Source organism: Cyanistes caeruleus, chromosome 17 (genome assembly GCF_971803275.1).
Source record: "Cyanistes caeruleus chromosome 17, bCyaCae1.hap1.1, whole genome shotgun sequence".
NCBI lineage: Eukaryota > Metazoa > Chordata > Aves > Passeriformes > Paridae > Cyanistes > Cyanistes caeruleus.
In genome coordinates, this window is record NC_141717.1 from 14,773,916 (window position 1) to 14,793,575 (window position 19,660).

The 19,660-nt window shown below is 49.3% G+C and overlaps 1 protein-coding gene across 3 annotated transcripts in view; it reads right to left on the reverse strand.

Moving 5' to 3' along the window:
• The window catches only part of CACNA1H (calcium voltage-gated channel subunit alpha1 H), a 151,465-nt gene that overhangs the window by 9,206 nt on the left and 122,599 nt on the right, over positions 1-19,660 (reverse strand). For 2 of the 3 annotated variants that reach the window (XM_086854955.1, XM_086854957.1), the window contains 7 exons: positions 18,381-18,594; positions 10,670-10,821; positions 8,408-8,517; positions 7,789-7,922; positions 7,024-7,094; positions 2,308-2,386; positions 372-493 (listed from right to left, as the gene is read on the reverse strand). In XM_086854955.1, the coding sequence (XP_086711081.1) occupies positions 372-493; positions 2,308-2,386; positions 7,024-7,094; positions 7,789-7,922; positions 8,408-8,517; positions 10,670-10,821; positions 18,381-18,594 (882 nt within the window). The remainder of the gene's footprint in view (positions 1-371; positions 494-2,307; positions 2,387-7,023; positions 7,095-7,788; positions 7,923-8,407; positions 8,518-10,669; positions 10,822-18,380; positions 18,595-19,660) is intronic. The other variant, XM_086854956.1, reaches the window with a different exon arrangement.

A 19,660-nucleotide genomic window follows, 5' to 3' on the forward strand; every position in this document is an offset into this window, starting at 1 on the left:
TGGGATGGTGGGAGCTTTGCCTGCCCATGGCACGGGGTGGAACTGGATGAGCTTTAGGGTCCCTTCCACCCCAAACCATTCCGTGATCCTGGGATTCTATGACACATCCCAAAGGCACAGGACACAGAACACAGAACTCCTCCCAGCCAAAAACCTGGCCTCATTTTCCTTAAATATTATATCCAGGAACAAAACTTCAGGCTGGGTGAGACTTAGAACAAATCCCTGCTTGAAAACACACCTGCCTTTTACATTAATCTCATTTTGATGTTGGAAGAGGAAACATTTTCACCCAAGAGTTGCCTAAATCCGTTTGAAAACTTTACCTACAGCTCTCCCGAGGGGAGGAAGTACCCAGGGACCGCACACACCTTCATGATCCCGTTCCAGTTGTCCCCCGTGGACACCCTGAAGAGGGTGAGGAAGGCCATGCCAAAGTTGGTGAAGGTGGCGTGGCGGCTCAGGCCTTCACAGGGATTCTCCTCGCTGCAATCTGCGGGACAGGGAAGGAGCAGCACATCAGCCAAACCACGCTGAATTATCCACAGCAGCCCCCAAAGCCAGGGCTGGCACCCTGAGCGACGTCCCGTGGATTTGTGGCGTCAGGGGGTGGTGATGTCCCGCTCAGGAGGAGCAGGGGGGACGGGGGGAAAGGTGTTTTCAGCTGGAGAACTTTGGGACAGGACACCAGGAAGTGTGGAAATGTTGTTGGTGGAATTTTCATCCCTGGAAACATTCAAGGCCAGGTTGGATGGGACTTGGAGCGACCTGGGACAGTGGAAGGTGTCCCTGCCCATGGCAGGGGGTGGCACTGGATGAGCTTTAAAGTCTTTTTCAACCCAAACCCTTCCATGATTCCATGATCTTATGATTTCTGTGATTTTCTTTACTCCTGCTCTACAGCCTCCATTGTCTGTTTTCCTCTTGACTGCACCCCTTCCTTGATGATTTTTTACATCCACCACGAGGGATATTTTCACTGAGATAAAGTGGAGCAATTTGATATTTTCCCCCTGAGAATTAATAGCCTAATGAATGCAAATTGAACATAGGAAATATCCATCTTCCCATAAAACACAGCCTCGTTAAATATCCATTAGGACAGGCAGCAGTGGCTCTTGGTTGGGCATTTCAGTCTTAGGTAATTATTCCGAGGTAAATTGGAAGGAAAACCAAAAAAAAATTCCAAGAAAAACCCACAAATGACCAGTCCTGGGGGAGAGAGGGCTGATGGTTCTTGTGGCTGATCAGGAAAAAGGAGGGAATATTCCCATTAAATTGGGCTGGGAAGCAGAGTCCTGCCCCAGTGGGGTTCCCTGGGCTGGCATTGCCCAGGTGTGTGTGGAAACAGCAGAAGAGCCATTTTTCACCCCTGTGACTGAACAAATACACCCATAACTCCAGGCATGGAATATAAACCCACGCTGCTTCACTCAGGGTGTGTGCAGAACTAATTCTTTCCCCGGAATTGGTAGGAGACTGAAAAATAATTTGGTTTTGGTTGAAAGAATTATCCTGCTCTCAGGCACTTGTAATCTGAGCAGAGGGCTGGGCTCATAAAGGGGATTAATGACAGCCATAAACTTGCTCAGGAAGGGCCCTCCTGGTGCTCCTGGAGCTCTAATTGGGATGGAAATGTTGAGGATGCAGACACAGCTCCTTCCAACAGCGTTTTCCAGGCTGGGCAAGGTCGGGCTGGGGGTTTGCTCTGATTTTAGTGATGGGCACATTCCTGAGCAGCTGCAGGATGCTCAGACCGGAGGATTAATTAATGCTGGACAAGCAGGAAGCACTGGATGCCTCCTGATTGATGGAGAGAGGGGAAGGTGATGCTGAGAAAGCGGCAAGACGAGCCCTGGGAGCTGGAAGAGCAGCGGCAGCCACGTGCAGAGAACTGATGGGCTGTGGGGGAAGCTCTGAGCAGGGACATGTTTATGGTGGCACCTCTCCAGCAGGAATCTGACCCCCAGCCAGCCCTGCAGACTCCAGTTCTGTCTCCAGTAGCAAACTTGAACAAATCTATGCTGGGCAATGATATTTAAACAGCAAAGAGTTCCTCTGCAGCCGAGGCTGGTGTTGGACAAAGCCCTAAATGTGTGTGTGGGTGTGTTATGAAGGTTCTGTGTTACATCCTCGTGTGTCAGCTGTGACCCTGAGATCGAGACAAAACTTCCATCTTCAGAGCATGAGTGTGAAGCTGAGGAAGGCCCAAGAATGAGAGAGAGAGAGAGAGAAAGAAAAGGAAGCAGCCAGGTACCAAATAAACACCAACCGGATGAAGTGAGCGGCGTCAGGCCCATTACTCACCGAGCTTGCCAAACAATTCCACTCCCAGGGCAGCATAGATAAAAAACAGGAGCATAAAAAGTAGGCCAAGGTTCCCTACCTACACAAGGAGAAAGCAGAACAAGGGTCAGGCAAGTCGAGGTCATGAATGAAATCACTCCATCACATTTTCAACACGAGCAAAGCAGGGACAGAGGCCAATCAGGCCTGGTCCCTCTCAGAGTTCTGCTTTACGGGGCCCAGGGAGTTCTTTGTGTGGGAGAAGGAGCAGAAATGTCCCTGGGGAAAGCAGCAGCTTCTCCATCACCCTCCATCCACTGGTCTGGAATTCAGCCACCCCGGGGCATTCTGTGGGGCAGGGCTGCTTTGGGACCTGGGATCTGCTTTGGGATCTGGGCTCTGCTTTGGGATCTGGGCTCTGCTTTGGGACCTGGGCTCTGCTTTGGGACCTGGGCTCTGCTTTGGGATCTGGGCTCTGCTTTGGGATCTGGGCTCTGCTTTGGGATCTGGGCTCTGCTTTGGGATCTGGGCTCTGCTTTGGGACCTGGGCTGTGCTTTGGGACCTGGGCTCTGCTTTGGGATCTGGGCTCTGCTTTGGGATCTGGGCTCTGCTTTGGGATCTGGGCTCTGCTTTGAGATCTGGGCTGTGCTTTGGGATCTGGGCTCTGCTTTGGGTTTGGGGGTCTTTCCCTTGCATCTCTGAGACAGCAACAAGTCACTGGAGGAACTGGTTTCCAAAGGTTTCCCTGGCATGGAGGGCTTGCAGTGTTCCAGGGAGAGCAGAATTCCCTGAGCCTTTTCCTTTACAGGCCTTTCTCAACAAGAACTTCCCAGATTTTAGCTTTTCCATGTCCCACAGGAAAATCCTTATCCCGTACACCAGCTCTGCAGCTCCGGGTGATGCTGGAGGTGTTCCAAGCCCCTCAGGGACATGAAAACAGCACAAAAACTCTTCACACCAGCAGCATCACAGCTCTCCGTGCTGGATTCCATCCCAGCACGCAATCCAAGCCTCAAAAAACATCTCCTGGAGCAGATTTTTGGTGATTCAGGCAGAGAACAAGAAGGGCAGAGCGACCTGACCCGCTCCCACCTGCAAGGAACTGCTCACATTTATCTCTGCTGCAGCTTGAATCTTTCACTTAGCAATTCCTGATGAGACAAAGTCAGTTCTCAACAGCACGAGCAGGATTTTATCCCTAAAAACAAGGAACTAGGAGGTGATCCAGGCCCAGGGGTTCCCAGTCTCTGAGGGGCATTTTAGTGAACTCTCAGACTGGGAGAGTTTTCTTCTCTGAGGTGGCACAGCCACATTTTTTCTTTTTTTTATCTTTTTTTTTGTTATTTTGACTGTGCTTAATTTAATCAGAAAGTTTATCGGTGTGATATCTGTCATTATAAAATTAACACAGCTCTTGCTGATGAAAGAGGGGTTTTTTTTATATTAAAGAAATGGGAATAGTCCAATCACCCAGTGCAGGCTGTAATTGCTCTAAAGCCTAAACTGGCTCTGCAATTTCCCTAACATTATTACCATCCTCCAGGGAATAATAAAGATAAAACAGGGATGTGGATGGCTGGGCTGGATTATTTCATCTGCCTCTGTTGCCTTCTGGAATAGCTTTTCCTGCCCCTGTCTGCTGGACCAGTGATGGTTTGGGAGTCATTAGGAACAAGCACAAACACCTCACTCGCACTGCTGGGGAGGCAAACGAGCAAATAATTACAGGGAATTAAAATAAAAGGGATAAACAAACTTTGGAGGTTGAGGCAACAGAAGAGGGCGTTGGATTTTGGTCTGAGCAGCCTGAGTGTTTTGATGCCTGAAAAATCAGCCTGCAAACTCATGGCACTGATGAAACTGAGATAAACCCAGGAATTACAGCACTAAGGGGAGATAAACTCCTGGACAGGTGCAAATTCAGGTCCTGTCCTTCAGGACTCTGCTGGGATGAAGAGTTCTTCCCTTTTTTCTTGGCACAGAGTCCCTGTGGGGGCAGTTCCAAGCTTCTGAAGGCAGAGAGGAGTCTCTTGTACAGCCTGCAGGGAATTAATGTGCCATCCACGGATCAAGCGAGACCAGGGAAGGGAAAACAACCCAGATCTTTTGATAGGGAAGTTCCACATCTCCTTGTTGTTGGAGGGTGGGAATTGGGCTGGATTCCAGTTGTCCTCTCCACCAGGAAGAGCTGTGGCAGCTCAGCAGTGGGGATTTGCTTCCACCAGCAGCATTTTAACCCAAATCTGATACAGAGAGGGTGAACTGGACTTTGGAAAGCCGGGAATGGGAAAAGGACTAAAGGAAAACCATGAAACAGGAGCCTTGGAGAGCAGCCTTTGCTTCCAAACCCAGCAGCCAGCAGATGGAGGAGCAAGGAAATGATCAGTGACGGATGAGTGGTGTAATTCATTATCGAGTCTTAACGAGCAGGAGCTCAGAAAGAAGAGGAAAACACTTGAAGCAGGGCTTGAAGAGAGATTAAAGGAGTTCACTGCTCTCGTTCACCAGACTGAAAGAGATTATTTCATCTACCATTGCTCCAAAAAGGAGAAGTGCTACAAGGAAAAAGCAAAATTACATCCAGTGAAAAAACAAAGTTGGCCAATTCAGACCAAACTCAGCAGATTTTGGTTTGGTAGGAAGAGTAAACATGAATGTGTTCCATCAGCAGGGGATGGCTGATTCCTGAGCACTGAATCCTTAAAACAAGAACCCAGAGCTGGGGTTTTTGTGGGATCCAGAGGACATGGAGAAGGTGGGCAGAGAAGGTGTCAATCTGAGATCATTCCCTGACCATTCTTTCTGTCTCTGTGGCCTCTCCTCACTTTTTTCCTCTTCTCCATCTCATTTTTCTCCACAGGTCAGGTGGGGGAGAAGATCTTTGACCTGGTGGACAAAGGTTACTGCACAAGGAGAAGGGCAGGAATGCTTTGGAAAGAGCAGCTCAAGCTCAGCCTGAAATCCCAAAAGAGGAGATTAATCCTGTGACAGTCTTGGATCAAAATCCTGCATTCCCCCAAATTTGGGGATAATTGGTTCTCCAAGTGTTACTCAAATTGCTGAATATAAACCAAATCCAAAGCTGATGAAAATCACCCCCCCAAAAAAAATGCAGTGACAGTTCCTTGTCATCGTCAGCCCATAAATGGACATTCTCCACACACCAGACAAAGAATTTCCCCCCAAACCTAAAAGAATAAACATTAAATTAGCTTTTTGCTTTTTTTTTTTTGTCACTTAGAAACCACATTCTATGAGGATTTTCCAGCTGTGGCTTTAGGATGCTAATTTAATTAGGGTAGGAGCTCATGCTCTGCCTTGGGAATGAAAGCTGCAGCTTTATGAAGAGTGATGGTTGTCAGAGAGCTCTTCCCAAAATTCCCTTCTCATTTTCTGAGCTTCACTGGAGGCCAAAGTGGAGTTTTTTTTAATCTGCACGAGATCTGCACGGAATATCCCTGGGGTTTTCCCTTGACAAGAGACCTTGCTGGGAATGCAAACTGCAGGAACACCCCAAGGAAACCAAAAGCCTGGCCTGGAGCCACCCCATTGTTTGTGGGGGGGGACAGAAGACAAGGAGGGAGAGAAAATAACCATCTGTGGTGGCAACGCTTTGTGAATTGAAAACCAGACACAAATCCAGGGATTTCTTGAAATGCCAGCCCAGGGGTCAGGTTGGTGAATCCCTGCTTTAGCCTCAGCCCAAATCCTTAAGGAAATCTGGGTGCCAAAGGGCAAATGCTGGGGTGAGAAACATCTTCATGGCAATGCTGGAGAGCAAAGCAAAGGGGTCTTTGCAAGGAAAGAAATTCCCTGTTTTCCAGTTCTCTTGGAATAGATTGTGGGTTGCTTTGTAGGTAGGAGCTGAGTCCCAGGGGTGTTTTTGGGTAATTCCATGTTTTTGGCTGATTCTCTTGTGGCCACTCATCCTCTGGAGGAGGCTCCCACACATGGGGTCTGCCCATGGGATCCAGGGAATTGGGATGGGCAGGGATGGGAGTTAAATCCAAATTGAACGATCACAGCTCACACCAGCACACCCACAAACGAGCAGAACACACCTTAAAAAGGATAAAATTAAAAAAAAACAACCCAAAACAACCAAACATCTTGGAATTCTGATGGAGAACTGAAAACCAGCAAGAAGTTTCCTTCCTTCTTTTCTCAGATCCATAAAAGAGCAGCCCCAGGAAGTGAACACTTGCAGGATCCTATCGAATTCCCTAAGTCTGGAAGTGTTGTTGTTTCTCTTGCAGCTCAGGAGGATTTGGTGATTGGTGACCCCAAACCAAGATTTTGGCCCTCAGCATCATCTCCTCAATTTCCCTTTCCAAGGCTGCACCACCTCTGTCAATAATTGTGCCTTTTCCTGCCTCCCAAATAAAACTCCTGAGTTGGAAGCTCCCAGCTCTTCCTCCAACATCCTTCTCTGTCCATCCTGGTGTTTCCCAAACTTGCCAGTGAAATCTGGGCTTAGCACCAGCTGTGCCCACAGCAATTTTCTCTCAGGGAACTCTTTTCCCATTGTTTATTTTCTCTCAGGGAACTCTTTTCCCATTGTTTTGGTTCTCCCATCAAACACGCTCCGGGATGAGCCGTGCAAAACTCCTCTCCCAAGGCCTGGAGAAAGCTGAGACCCTCCCCAGGTGGCTTCTGGAGGCCCCCAGACACAGAGCTGTCCCCAGGCCCCAAAGACACTTCTGTTCCCTGGGCTTGGAGGAATTTTGGGGGCTTACCTGGGGCAGGGCTTGCACCACCGTGTCCAGCAGAGCTCTCATGCCCGTGGCCATTTTCAGCAGTTTCAGCACTGAAATGAGGAGCAAATCCTGCTCAGCAGGGCTGGGGGAAGTTGCAGGGAAAATCCAGGAAGGAAATCGAGGTTCAGGCCTTGCAGGGAGGGTTCAAGTCTCTCTTACTGCTGTTTATGCATGTGGGGAGTTCTCTGCATCCCAGCAGGGCTGAAAATCCCACTGTCAGTCCCAAGGGGAATGGATTCCCACTGCCAGAGGGCAGGATTACGGGATATTGGGAAGGAATTCCTCCCTGGGAGGGTGGGGAGGGGCAGAAATAGAATCCCTAGAGAAGCTGTGGCTGCTCCTGGATCCCTGGGAGTGTCCAAGGCCAGGCTGGACAGGGCTTGGAGCAGCCTGGGACAGTGGAAGTGTCCCTGCCCATGGCAGGGCTGGCACTGGATGGGCTTTGAGCTCCCTTCGTGGAATTCTGTGAAAATGGACAAAAACCTACAAGAACTCCAACATGCCCAGGCAGGAAAATGGGAGCCACCTCCTCTTGAAGAGGAGCATCTTCCCAAGCCCTGCCTGCCATCACTTCCCACTCTGCTCATGGATAAAAGCTCTGTGATCCCGAGCTGGAATCAGAATCCAACCTCTGGAAAACCCCCAGCAGGTCTCTGAGCTGCCATTTCACATTCCCCACTGGAAATGAACCATCAGGGCTGGAAGGACAAACGTCCCAGGGATTTCCCTGGGAGCAGGACACACCTCTGGCTATCCTGAGCACCCTCATGATGCGGATGATGGTGGGATTGATGGGAAGGGCAGCGTTCATCTCGATCTCCTCCAGCGTGATCCCCACAATTGACAGGAGAACTATGGCCAAGTCCAGCTGGTTCCATCTACAGAGAGAGGAAGGACACACAGAATTCAGATGACACGTGGGTAATCCAAGAGGAGAGAATTTGATGTTAATCACCAGCAGATCCTGAATGCATCTCCTGCCTCTCAGCTGGACCTGTGATTTTTATGTGGTACAAAACCATCTCAGAGCAGCTGGCACAGACATCCTGTGAGCCACAAAATCCAGGAAGTGGCTGGGAGCTGACTGGGAAGTGTTTCTGACCCCTAAGCTGAGCTGGTCAGGCCTGGTGGAAAGGGAAATACTGGGGGAAATGATGCATCTGGAATTTTGGGAGATTTCCTGAACTCCTCCAGCAAAGCACAGCCAGCAGTTCTTAGGATTTTTAGCTCTTACACTACAAAGTTTGCACCCACAGAGAGGCAGCCCTGGGCTCTTCCTGTTACATCTCTCCAGAATCTGGCTCTGAAACTGGGTCAATCCAGCCCTGAATCCCAAATCCACAGGGGTTCAACATGCTCTCACCTGTCCTTAAAAAACCTCCGGAAACCAAAGGCCACCAACTTCAGCAGCGCCTCAAACACAAAGACGATGGTGAACACGTAGTTGCAGTACTTGAGGGCTTCATCCAGGGACTGGAAAGAGAGATCCCAGTTAGGCCAGCCCAGTTTTCCCTTCCTAGACCCCCACGGAGGGAGCAGGGTGAGAGAAGCGCAGGAATATCAGGAATAAAGTCATAAAGGCTGGCAGAGCTTGCTAAATCACCCAGCAGAACTCAAATAAAGGCTTAGCCCCTGAGTCAAACAAAAAACCTCCAAAGCACCAAGATTAGTTCTGCTAAAAATGTCAGGTTCAAGCTCAGTGCACAAATTGTTCAGTCTGGGCCAGGCATGAAAAAATTCACCCCTTCCCCATCTGCTGAGGATTCCTCGGTGTGAACTGCCCAGCCCTGGGGAGGCGAAAAGCCTCGATGGATCATTTCTCCAATCCCCGGGACAAAGGCTTTGCTTAAAAAGCTCAGGGAAATAAATAAACCTCGGAGATGGATTAAACCTTTCCTTGTTGAAAAATGGGACATCTCCAGAGCTGGGCAAAGCGTGTCCATATTTGGTGCAGCGTTCCCGCTCTCCACGGAGCCGCTCTCGGAAGTCAGGAATCCACAGTGTTTATGCTTGAGGATGATGAGTGTTTGTAATGGATTTCATTGGAGCTGGGGGCCAACAATAGCAAAGGAATCTTGTGGGGCCTTAAAATAGACATTTGGGGAGGGAAGCAGCTCCTGGTGTGGGGAGGGATTGGGGGGTTCAGTTCAGTGTAGCACAGGACTCTGAATTTCCAGTGAAAAATGGGAATTGTGAGGATCAAACTGGACAAAATTGGATATAAATGCAACAGAGGAGCCTGCAGGAAAGCCCAGGGCACAGGAAAGCTCTTTTTGTCCTCTCTGTGTGATGCCTGGCTCTGCTGACCCCACACACAGCGAGGCCACCAGGGCACAGCCATGCCCTGATTTTTGGGAACGAGAGCTGGAAGTTTCTTAGGTGTTGGCAACAATCCCTATTTTTGTTCCAGTACCTAAAATAAAATGGCAGCTTAAAAAACACGGGACAATCTCCTGTTCCATCTAAATACTGACTTCTCCCATCATTTGCGAGCGTTTGCGCTTGGATTTACAACTCTGTGTTAAGCTAACGTAAACCGAGCGTAAATAAAACCTAATCTGGATAAACAACATTTCCATGGGAAACAAAGGAGTTACCCTGGTGTAAAAAACACACACACACACACGTTTCCCTCTGGTTCAGCACCCAGGAGGCATTTGCAGGTTACCAGGGAATGCTGGAGAAGTAAATGCTGAGCCAGAGCTCCATAAATGATAACGAAATGGAAAATTTATAGACAGAGAATCGATCAATCGATATGAATTTATCTATCAGCCCTTATGATTTAAGTCAAAGGTGTTCTGAGGGGTGAATGATTTTATAAAACATTAAAAAATTGTACTTTTAAATTGGTTTGTGTGAATTTCATTGAGGAAATGTGTGTGTGCCGTAACTCCCAGTTTATATCTGTTAATGGAATGTTCAGAACTCCAGACTGTTTTCCAGCATGAGGTCTGGTCTGGGATCAGGGGAGGAAATATTTGGATTGGTCTTTTCCTGGTAAAAGCTTAATTCACTCTCTGTTAGCTGGGTTTTTTTTTTTTACCCAAATCAAGGTTTAGTCTGGGGCAGTGACTCCCAAATCAGCTGGGTCAGAATGTTGAGGCTTCCCAAGAACTGGTGATTTTTTGGGACTGCCTAAAAACAGAGGCTAGCCAAAATTAAAAAGTGTTTGTATTTATTGAAGGGCCTTCAGGCACATTTAGGGCAGACAAAGCCCCCAGGGGCTACACCCAAAAATGGATGGTGGGTCCCAAATTTTCACACTTTTTAAAGTTTGGTCCATTTGCATATTGGGGGTTAATCTTCCAATTAATTAATTAATTCCCCCTTCAGGTAATGAATTAATTTACCTCACGTTTGCTGCCCTCAAATCACTTTTTACGTTCCTCAGGGCCTGAAGGCAGTGAGGTGTCCTTGATTCCAGGCCTGGAATTGTTGTGTCTGACCCCAAAAAGGGAAAGCAGGAGCTCCGTGCAAGGAGTTTAGAGTTCTGCACTAAAGAACCTCAGGATTAAAAACGCACGGAAACGGTAAAAGCTCAAAAAAACCCCTAAAACACCACTGGGAACAGCCTTGGGGGCAAATTCCTCCCAAGGGAGCTGTGCTGGGGGGCAGCTCCTACCTTGGGCTGGTTGTAGTGCTCCATGGACATGGTGATGACGTTGACGCCGATGATGAAGGTGATGAAGAGGTCGAGGTAGTGGCTGGTGCACAGGCTGTGGATGGATCTCCTGGCTGGGGAGTAGTCAGCGTAGTAAGGTCTGCGCTGGGCTTCTGTGGGGACACGGGGACAGCAGTGAGACAAGGGACCACGCCCTGGCGGCCTGGAGGTCACCTCCTGCTCAGAGATGGGGTGGGGAACGGAGCTGGACAGACCATGGGAAGCAGCTGAGTGATCCCTGAGTGATCCCTGAATTATCCCTGAATTATTCCTGAGTGATCCCTGAATTATCCCTGAGTGATTCCTGAATAATCATTGAGTGATCCCTGAGTGATCCCTGAATTATTCCTGAATTATCCCTGAGTGATCCCTGAATTATTCCTGAGTGATTCCTGAGTGATCCCTGAGTGATCCCTGAATTATTCCTGAATTATCCCTGAGTGATTCCTGAGTGATCCCTGAGTGATCCCTGAGTGATCCCTGAATTATTCCTGAGTGATCTCTGAGTGATTCCTGAATTATTCCTGAATTATCCCTGAGTGATCTCTGAGTGATTCCTGAATAATCATTGAGTGATCCCTGAAATATTCCTGAGTGATTCCTGAATTTTTCCTGAGATTCCTGAATAATCATAGAGTGATTCCTGAGTGATCCCTGAATTATCCTGAGAGATCCCTATGTGATCCCTGTGTAATCCCTGAATTATCCTGAGTGAACCCTGCGTGATCCATGAATTATCCCTGTGTGATCCCTGAGTGATCCCTGAAATATTCCTGAGTGACCCCAGTGTGATATCCCTGGTGATCCCTGGTGATCCCTGGTGATCCCTGGTGATCCCTGGTGATCCTGCCTCCCAGGACAGCCCTGAAGTTTTTATCTCTGCTGGTGATTCCTCCTTTTTTCTCTTCGAAATGTGGAAATTTCTGCCTGTGACCAAATTCCTGGGAGTGTTCCAAGGAGAGTGTTTGGAGCCCAGGACTGCATTTACTGCTTGTGCCTCTCTCCAGTGCAAGTGTGGCCACAGCGTGGAGTCAAATTCCTTTCAGACTCCAGAAATGTAAATATTCCGAGTTTACACAAGGCCAAGGCAGCATTACTGTGGGTTTTACAAGTGGAAGAGACACCGAGGTCACACCAAGCCAGAGCAGGATCTGTTCCTCACAGAGAGGGGATTTTGCAAATATTTCAGCGAGTTCAGCTTTAAATGCATGAAGAGCTCAGATAAAGTCGCTTCACCTTGAAAATAAGGAGGGAAATCAGTTCAGAAGCACTCGGTGTCCTCCTGAAATCCATCTCCCGCTCCTCTCATCCTCCTAATACCTTTCAGATGGAAGGACTCTTGAAATGTAGTTTTTTATATTTTTTTTGGTGCAACTGATGCCAGATCAGAATCCAAAACCTTAAAATTAATTGGATAAAGTGAAACAGGATCTGCAGCTCTCTTTCAACTACCTTTTTTTTTTCCTGGTAGTTAAAAGTACAGTAGAAGCATTTGAAAAACATTTCCTTCTGACCAGGGTCACCAAGGCTTTTTTATTTTTCTGCTAAGGGGTGTGGAAAAACAAGATGAAAGCAGGCAGAGTTGTTTTTGAATACTTTTTTTTTTCCCTGTTGCTTTCATGTGCCTTAATCCTACGAGTCATCTTGGACTGCTGGGGCTGTCTCTGCTACTGAGCTCAGCCTGCCTGAAAAATAATAATAAAAACATTGCAGTATAATATTTATTTCAGCCTGTACGATGTGCTTTCATGTGTTTTCAGGATTATAACATCCTTGTTTTTTGGTTTTTTTTTTCTATTTTTTTTTTAAATTTATTTTTAGGGAAATGTCTTCTTGGGAGTGCAAATAACAACTTGGGAGGTCTGAGGATACCCTTAATAGTTAAATGTTATATTAAGGGACAATTTATTAATGATGCCTGGTTGATTAATGGATTCCAGGACATGAGCTGGGATGGGTAGCACATAAAAAAGAGGTTGCAGGTGGTTTTAACCACCCTCACCTGCCCAAATTCTGGATTTATTCTCTATTCAGCAAAAGATCAGGTGTTGGTTCTGTTTTTTAACTAATTACAGCAGGAGAATCACAAGAAGACATTTTCCACTGTCAGGCACTGGGCTGAAAACCTCATAAATTCCCTGGCAGCATGACAGCTCCTGAGTGCATGGGCTGGAGAGGGAAAAACCCAGGAGGAGGCAGCCAGACCCAAAGCTGGGGCTGTTCCCCAGGGACTCACAGACCACTCTCAAATTCCTGCTGGGAAAACTTAGGACAGGCTTATCCCGAGGAGACTCTGGGAGAAGCCTGGCTCCTGTAGGATGCACACAACCCAAAGCCAGAGTAAGGGAATTCCCACGGGGGGAAAACATCCAAGGACAGCTGGGAGGGAGGTGACAGAGGGGACAATAACCACGTGCAGCCATGCTCAGGGGGGACCCCATGCAATGTCCACTCGAGGAGATGCTGCCCGTGCCAGGCTGGGCAAGGGAGCCGGGATGTGCCTGGAGAGAGCTGGGATGTGTCCAGAGAGAGCCAGGATGTGCCCAGGGATGTGTCCAGGGATGTGCCCAAGGAGCTGGGATGTGCCTGGAAAGAGCCGGGATGTGCCCAGGGATGTGCCCAGGGATGTGCCCAGGGAGCCAGGGCTGGATCAGGGATCCCAGGAAGGCAGAGGAGCTGCAGCAGGCTGGGAGCAGAGGGAGAGCAGCCCCACACAGCTCTGGCAGGATGGAGGCAGCGTTCCAGAGCTCCAGAGCATCAGCTCTGGGCATTCCCAGTCCCTTCAGGAAGTTTTACCTCTGTTGACAGCACAGCAAAGAGCTCTGGGCTCCACTCTCAGAGGGAATTTTAAGTCCCCAAATTGTGTTGAGGGCTCACTGCACACACCCTGACTGCAGGGCTGTGGGATCTGTGGGAGAACCTGGATGAGGAGGAGGCTGCTCCATGGGATGTGGGCCCAGCACCAAGGGGACACTGGATCCATTGTCAATCCCAGCAGGCAGAACACAGCCTGTGCCTCAGCTTCTCTGGGCAAATCATTTTTGGGGTGAGGCTCCCACCAGCCAACTGGCAGATTTCTGTCACCATGGAATGGGTTGGGTTGAAGGGACCTCAAAGCCCATCCAGTGCCAGCCATGCCATGGCCAGGGACACTTCCACTGTCCCAGGCTGCTCCAAGCCCCATCCAACTTGGTCTTGAACACTCCCAGGGATCCAGGAGCAGCCACAGCTTCTCTGGGGATTCCATCCCAGCCCCTCCCCACCCTCCCAGGGAGGAATTCCTTCCCAATATCCCATAACCCTGCCCTCTGGCAGTGGGAAGCCATTCCTCTTGTCCTGGCACTCCGTGCTCTGTAAATGCTCTCTCTCCATCAAACACAGACAGGTTTCCCTTCAGCTGCTGGTTTCAACTGGTGGAAATGCAGGAGGGAAAAAAAGAAACCATGAAACTGATGAAAAAAGGAAAATCCCAGCCTTTCCTCCTGCTGCTATTAGATGCTGGCTGATACTTGAATCTCAGCTCTCTGCAGAGTATTTCAACTTTGCTTGTGGTTCTGCTGACATGGAAATTAATGAAGCCCCATCCCTTGGCTTAAAAGCATTTTTAGTTGGCATTACAATTCCCAGCTCCAGCTCCTCCATTACAATGCTCTGCATGAAACATTAGAAAGCCCTAATGGGGTTATTCATGCCTGGAACAGAGCAGCTCTGTACCTGCAGCTGCCTGGAAAAACAAGCAGCAGGGTTTGATAATTCCCTGCTTGGAAACTCTGGACACTCAGGGATACAGCACCCCAAAATTGGAGTTCCAGCTCAAGTGATTCTGCTGGGTACAGAGAGGGCTGTGGTGCTGATGTTTAAATTGAAATAACACCATGTGCCACCCTCCAGAGAAAGGTTTGACAGGCACCTCTGCTGGGGCTTAAAATGTGCCTCGCCCTTCCACAATTCCCAGCTCCAATGGGAAAAACCTTGGAGGAACAGATTTGTGGCCACTCTCCTCTCATAAAGCTGAAATCAGGAAAAAGCATTTCTGAATCCTCAGTTTTTTGGGGTCTTCCCAAAGGGACACCGAGAAGCACTGTGCTCCCAGCTGGAGCTGTGATTTCCAGCTTTTCCAGCTTTTCCTGCTCTGCTTTCAGCCCCAGCATCACCCCAGACCCTCCTGCAGCCTTTGAAGTCCAGAGCTGACCTGACATGGCAGATCCAGGAGGGCTGGATTTGGCCCTGGATCCCACAGGCAGAGGAGATCAAGCTGATCTGTGTTTGTTTGATTAAAAACACTGATCAAGTGTTTTTAATCAAAACCTTCAATCTGGGGAGGCTGGTTTCAGTCTGTGTCTTCTGAGAAGCTCATTAAAAGGCTCAGAGCAGCAGGATTGTTAAATTACACTTGGATATAATGGATGGAGCAGGGACAGCATCAGGAAAAAATCCTGGTTTATCTTGAATTTTTTTTTTTTTTTCCCTTCACATAAAAAAGTTCACTGAGGAGTTCTGCCTTTAAAACCACATCAAATGCATTTCTCAGTGTCCTCACCCCCTGCCCTCTGCTCTCCTTGAGCAGAGTGAACCTGCTGCCAATCCCTTCAGCAAAGTGGCCCTCGGATGGGAAAGCAGAAATGTTTTGGAAAGATCTGAGGTGGTGACAGCACAGAATTGGGCTCAGAGGGACCTTCCAGCCGAAAAATAACCCCAAAGCAGGTGATGGATGACTCTCCATCCCACCTGAGGAGCTGGGTCCTGCTGCAGGGTGGTTTTCTCCACGGAACAATCCCTCTGCCAGGCCCCAAGTCCTGGATCCAGCCTGGGATTTGTCCCAGGAGCACCCCACTGAGGTTTAACCCACCCCAGGGCTGTGTTTTCCATGGAGTAATCCCTCTGCCAGGCCCCCAGATCCTGGATCCAGTCTGGGATTGGCACCAAGGATTACCCAGCTGAGGTTTAACCCATTCCAGGGCTGTATTTTCCACAGAGCAATCCTTCTGCTGGGTTTCCAGGCCCCAAAATCCTGGATCCAGCCTGGGATTTGTACCCAGATCACCCAGTTGAGGTTTAACCCATTCCAGGGCTGTGTTTTCCAGAGAGTAATTCCTCTGCCAGGCCCCAAATCCTGGATCCAGCCTGGGATTTGATCCAGCTGAGGTTTAGGCCACTGCCAGCCCCAAGCCCAGCCTGCCACAGCTCCATGGTGCATTTTTGTGTGTGCAGGTCGGGACAGACCCCCCAGCCCATCCCCAGGGGAGCAGGGCACATCACAGACAGGGGACAGGACACACGGACAAGGTGCCAGGCAGACAGCGAGCCCAGAGCGTGCATTTGTGGCCTAGGCTGGATTTTCCTCCCATTAAAACACAAACTCTTCCTCCTCTCCCTGCTCTGTCCAATGCTGGGAATGCTGAGTTAAAAGCAGGGATCTCTCTCAGCCATCCCACATTTCCTCCCTCCTCTCCCAGGCTCTCTCCTGTTGCTCCACAGGGGTGACACAGAGTGCTGGGACACATGGAAGCGGTGCAAGGGGCACATGGAAGCAGAGGAAGCTGCCAGCTGCTGTCACCATGCAGATCCCACCAGCACACACACACTGCCCACAGTCACAGCTCGCATCTTTCTGAGCCTGCCATGGTTTTTTTTCATCGAATCCATCACCACCTCAAGCACCCAGGAGGTTCAAACCCCTCCCAGTCGAAACAAAAAAAATAATCCCTTGAGATGGAAACAGCGTTTTTCCAAATGTGTCGCAGATATTTGGGTTCTCCTCCTTAACAGCTCCAGTTTGGATGCCCAGCTGTCCTTGCAGGTAGAGCCAGACACTTTCAGGGAACCTTCTGGAAGCCCAGCACATGGCCAAATGTTTCATGAGCTCAGATGCTCTACTGACTTGATCCCTTTCCAGAAATCTGTCCTCCTCCCTGCGTGCTCTCCATGAAATGCTGCAAGGCTCATCTGTGCCATGGCTGGCCTGAAATAGCTCCTTGGAGGTGGTGGAGAAAGAGGGACAATGTCACAGTGTCCATCACTTTGACAAGGACTGGCTCTTTCTGGTGTCTGAGCTGTGGAGTCACAGCCAGGCTTTAATAAGATTTATTTCCTAATCAGGAACTGAGCTGTGCCTCCATACCTGTGCCCCTGTTCTCTCTAAGGATGTTTAAAATGGCTTTTTGTAAAAAATTTCATATAGACTTCGAGTTTATCTGAATGTCTTTTAGGTCAGCACATCGGGGTAGAAGCTGCACAAGGAGGACCCTTGGGACCCTAAAACTGATTCTCCTCCCTGTGCTGGAAATGCTGCCTTCAGTATTTCCACCCTCAGACTGCCAAAGCAAAATGGGAAAAGGAGGAAGGAAATTGCATTTGAACTCCTGGAAATCTCTGGAGAGACTCGATGTCTGAGCTGGATTTCATTTTGAGCCAGGCACTGAACTGGCTAAAATCAAACGGGCTTGGCCCTCCCTGTGGTGTCATTAAGGTCCTGTGGGGACAACAGTGCCACCACTTAGTGCTGAGGTGTCCCCTGGCTCCAGCAAGGAGCACCAGAGGAGCAGGAGAGGCACTGGGAGGTACCCAGCTCCTGCCTCAGGCCGGGAGGGATGCAGGGAATGGGATGGGGTCTCTCCCAGCACAGTCCGTGCCCTTGGAGCTGGGCTGTTTTTCCAACTGGAAATGGATTTCCATGGCTTGCTGTGTGGGACACAAGCAATTTGTCACAATTTTTGGTCCTTCCAGGAGATGACACGGCCAGGCAGAGTCACAGCACTGCTGCAAGCAAACAGGGCCAGCAAAGCTCGGCCTTACCCCTGACTAAGCTCAGCTTTGATCTCAGTGGCCAAGCCAGGTTTGCTCACTCCTCAAAAAACGCCTGGCAAGTTCTCCCTGCTCAGTGAAACTTCTGGGAGAGCTGGGGCTGCTTTCCTTGCAGTTTTCCTGGGAATATCCACTCACTGCTGAGGGCAGCTTGTCCCAGGGGAGGTGGGAAGGAACAGGTTTGGGGCAGAAAAGGAGCACAGGCTCAGGTGATTTTGGGATTTGATGGTCCCTATTAGGTCCACTGAGAAGGAAATCATGGCTAAAGGCCTTTTTTTGGCTAATGGCCCTGCCCATGACCAGTGTTCCAAGGACAAAATGAGTCCCAGGACTGAGTCCCAGCCTGGAATGGGACAAGCATCTCTTATCATGGACATCCTTCCGAGAGGAATTCTCCCTGCAGTGCCACGGAGGCCGTGGCTCAGTCCATGCCCCCATGCAGTGTCTGTGGCATGCGGGGCCATGCTCCAGGACTCCCAAACAGCATCAAAAACTCTTTTATCCAAGGAAAGAATTCCCAAATCAAACCCCACCGCCGTCCTCCGATGCAGGCGGCGCGTTAAGGCACGGGGGGAACCTGGCAGCCGTTCATCCCCGTGTCCCTCGGTGCTTGGGACATCAGGGCCTCGCACAGAGGGCTCTGCTGGAGGAGGATTTTCTCCCTGGGCAGGTGAACAGGCAACGCTTCCCACCAGGACAATCCCACGGTGTCACCAACCCGAGCCTTAAGGCACCGCCAAAGAGGCAACGAAGCAACGCAACCTCCTGAACCCCAACCACAACCACAACAACAAAAGTGAACAGGAAATCTCGCTTTGGGAGCAGGCAGGGCTCAGAAAGATTTTGGTTTGTAAGGCACTCTACCGACCAGACAGGTACATCTCCTTACTCCTGCGCTTTTTCTCCAGGCGGCGCAGCCGCTTCTCCTCCCGGCGCCGCGCCTCCTCCGCCTCCTGGTGCTGCCGGCACTTGTGGAAGTTCTCCACCACCACCCCCACGAACATGTTGAGCACGAAGAAGCTGACGATGAGCAGGAAGGAGATGAAGTAGAGCAGCATCCAAGGGTTGTGGTTCTGGATGGGCTGGGGGGAGGGAAAAACGAGGGAGCAGAGCTGGTGGGTTAAGTCAGGTTTTTGGAGCAACAAGTTCTTCTGGAGAAGAAGTTGCTGCCCTGTACTCAAAATCCACTTTGGAGCAACATTTCTTCCTATCCATGGGAAAAAAAATCTGGAAGATTCCATAAAATCCCCCTTCCACTGTTTTTCCTGCAGCCTTTTTTCCTGTCAGGAATTATCCAGGGAATTCCTGCAGTGTCCCCAAGCCTCTGGGTGTGCTTGTGGTGCCTCTTGTCACCACTTGGATTAGGAGGAAAGCCCTGGAGCTCTGTTCTTATGGATTTTGGTTCATCTGGAATCAAGAAAAACAACTGGAAGTTGTTTTGGCTGCAGGAATGATTCCTAAATCCCACAAAAAGTGGCCTGGGAACAGCCAGCACTGCTCCAGTCACTCACCATTCCCAAAAATCTAGCCCTATTTGCAGGCTTTGAGTATTTTCCCCCTTTACCCCCTCTTTTCCCCTCATTTTGGGGAGGAGGAGAGGACTGGGAGGAGTTTTTTCCCAAAGTATTTTCCTCTCATTCACCTTCTCACTGACTAAAATTTTACTGTTTTGTGCAAAACCCACCCAAAACTCCCTTACAGGGTTTCATTCTTTTGGCATTTATTTCACACAACTTCAGATAAATCTCAGTGGATGAGCATCATCCCACCAGCAAGACTGTTTCAAGCTAAAGATAGGCTCCAGATTTTTATTTTTTCAGATGTGGGCTCCTGCTTAATGTTTCTCAGTTGTTACCAGATCTTCAGAAGTGGGGGAAATGAAGTCCAAAGCGTTTCTGTGGCTCTGGGTGGGTCCTACTCATGCGAGACTCGACTTCCCACGGAAAATGCCACGAAACTCACCAGCTGAATGCCTTTTTTCACAACATTCCTGGTGGTTTCCCATCCTCAAGTACCCTCATTCTGATTCATTCTACATCCTCTGAAGTAGGACGCGTCAGAGCTTGTCCCACGTGGGAATCAGCCATGGAAAAGGAACTCCGAGAAATGGGAAACCGAAAAATGGGAAACCAAAAAATGGACCTCAAG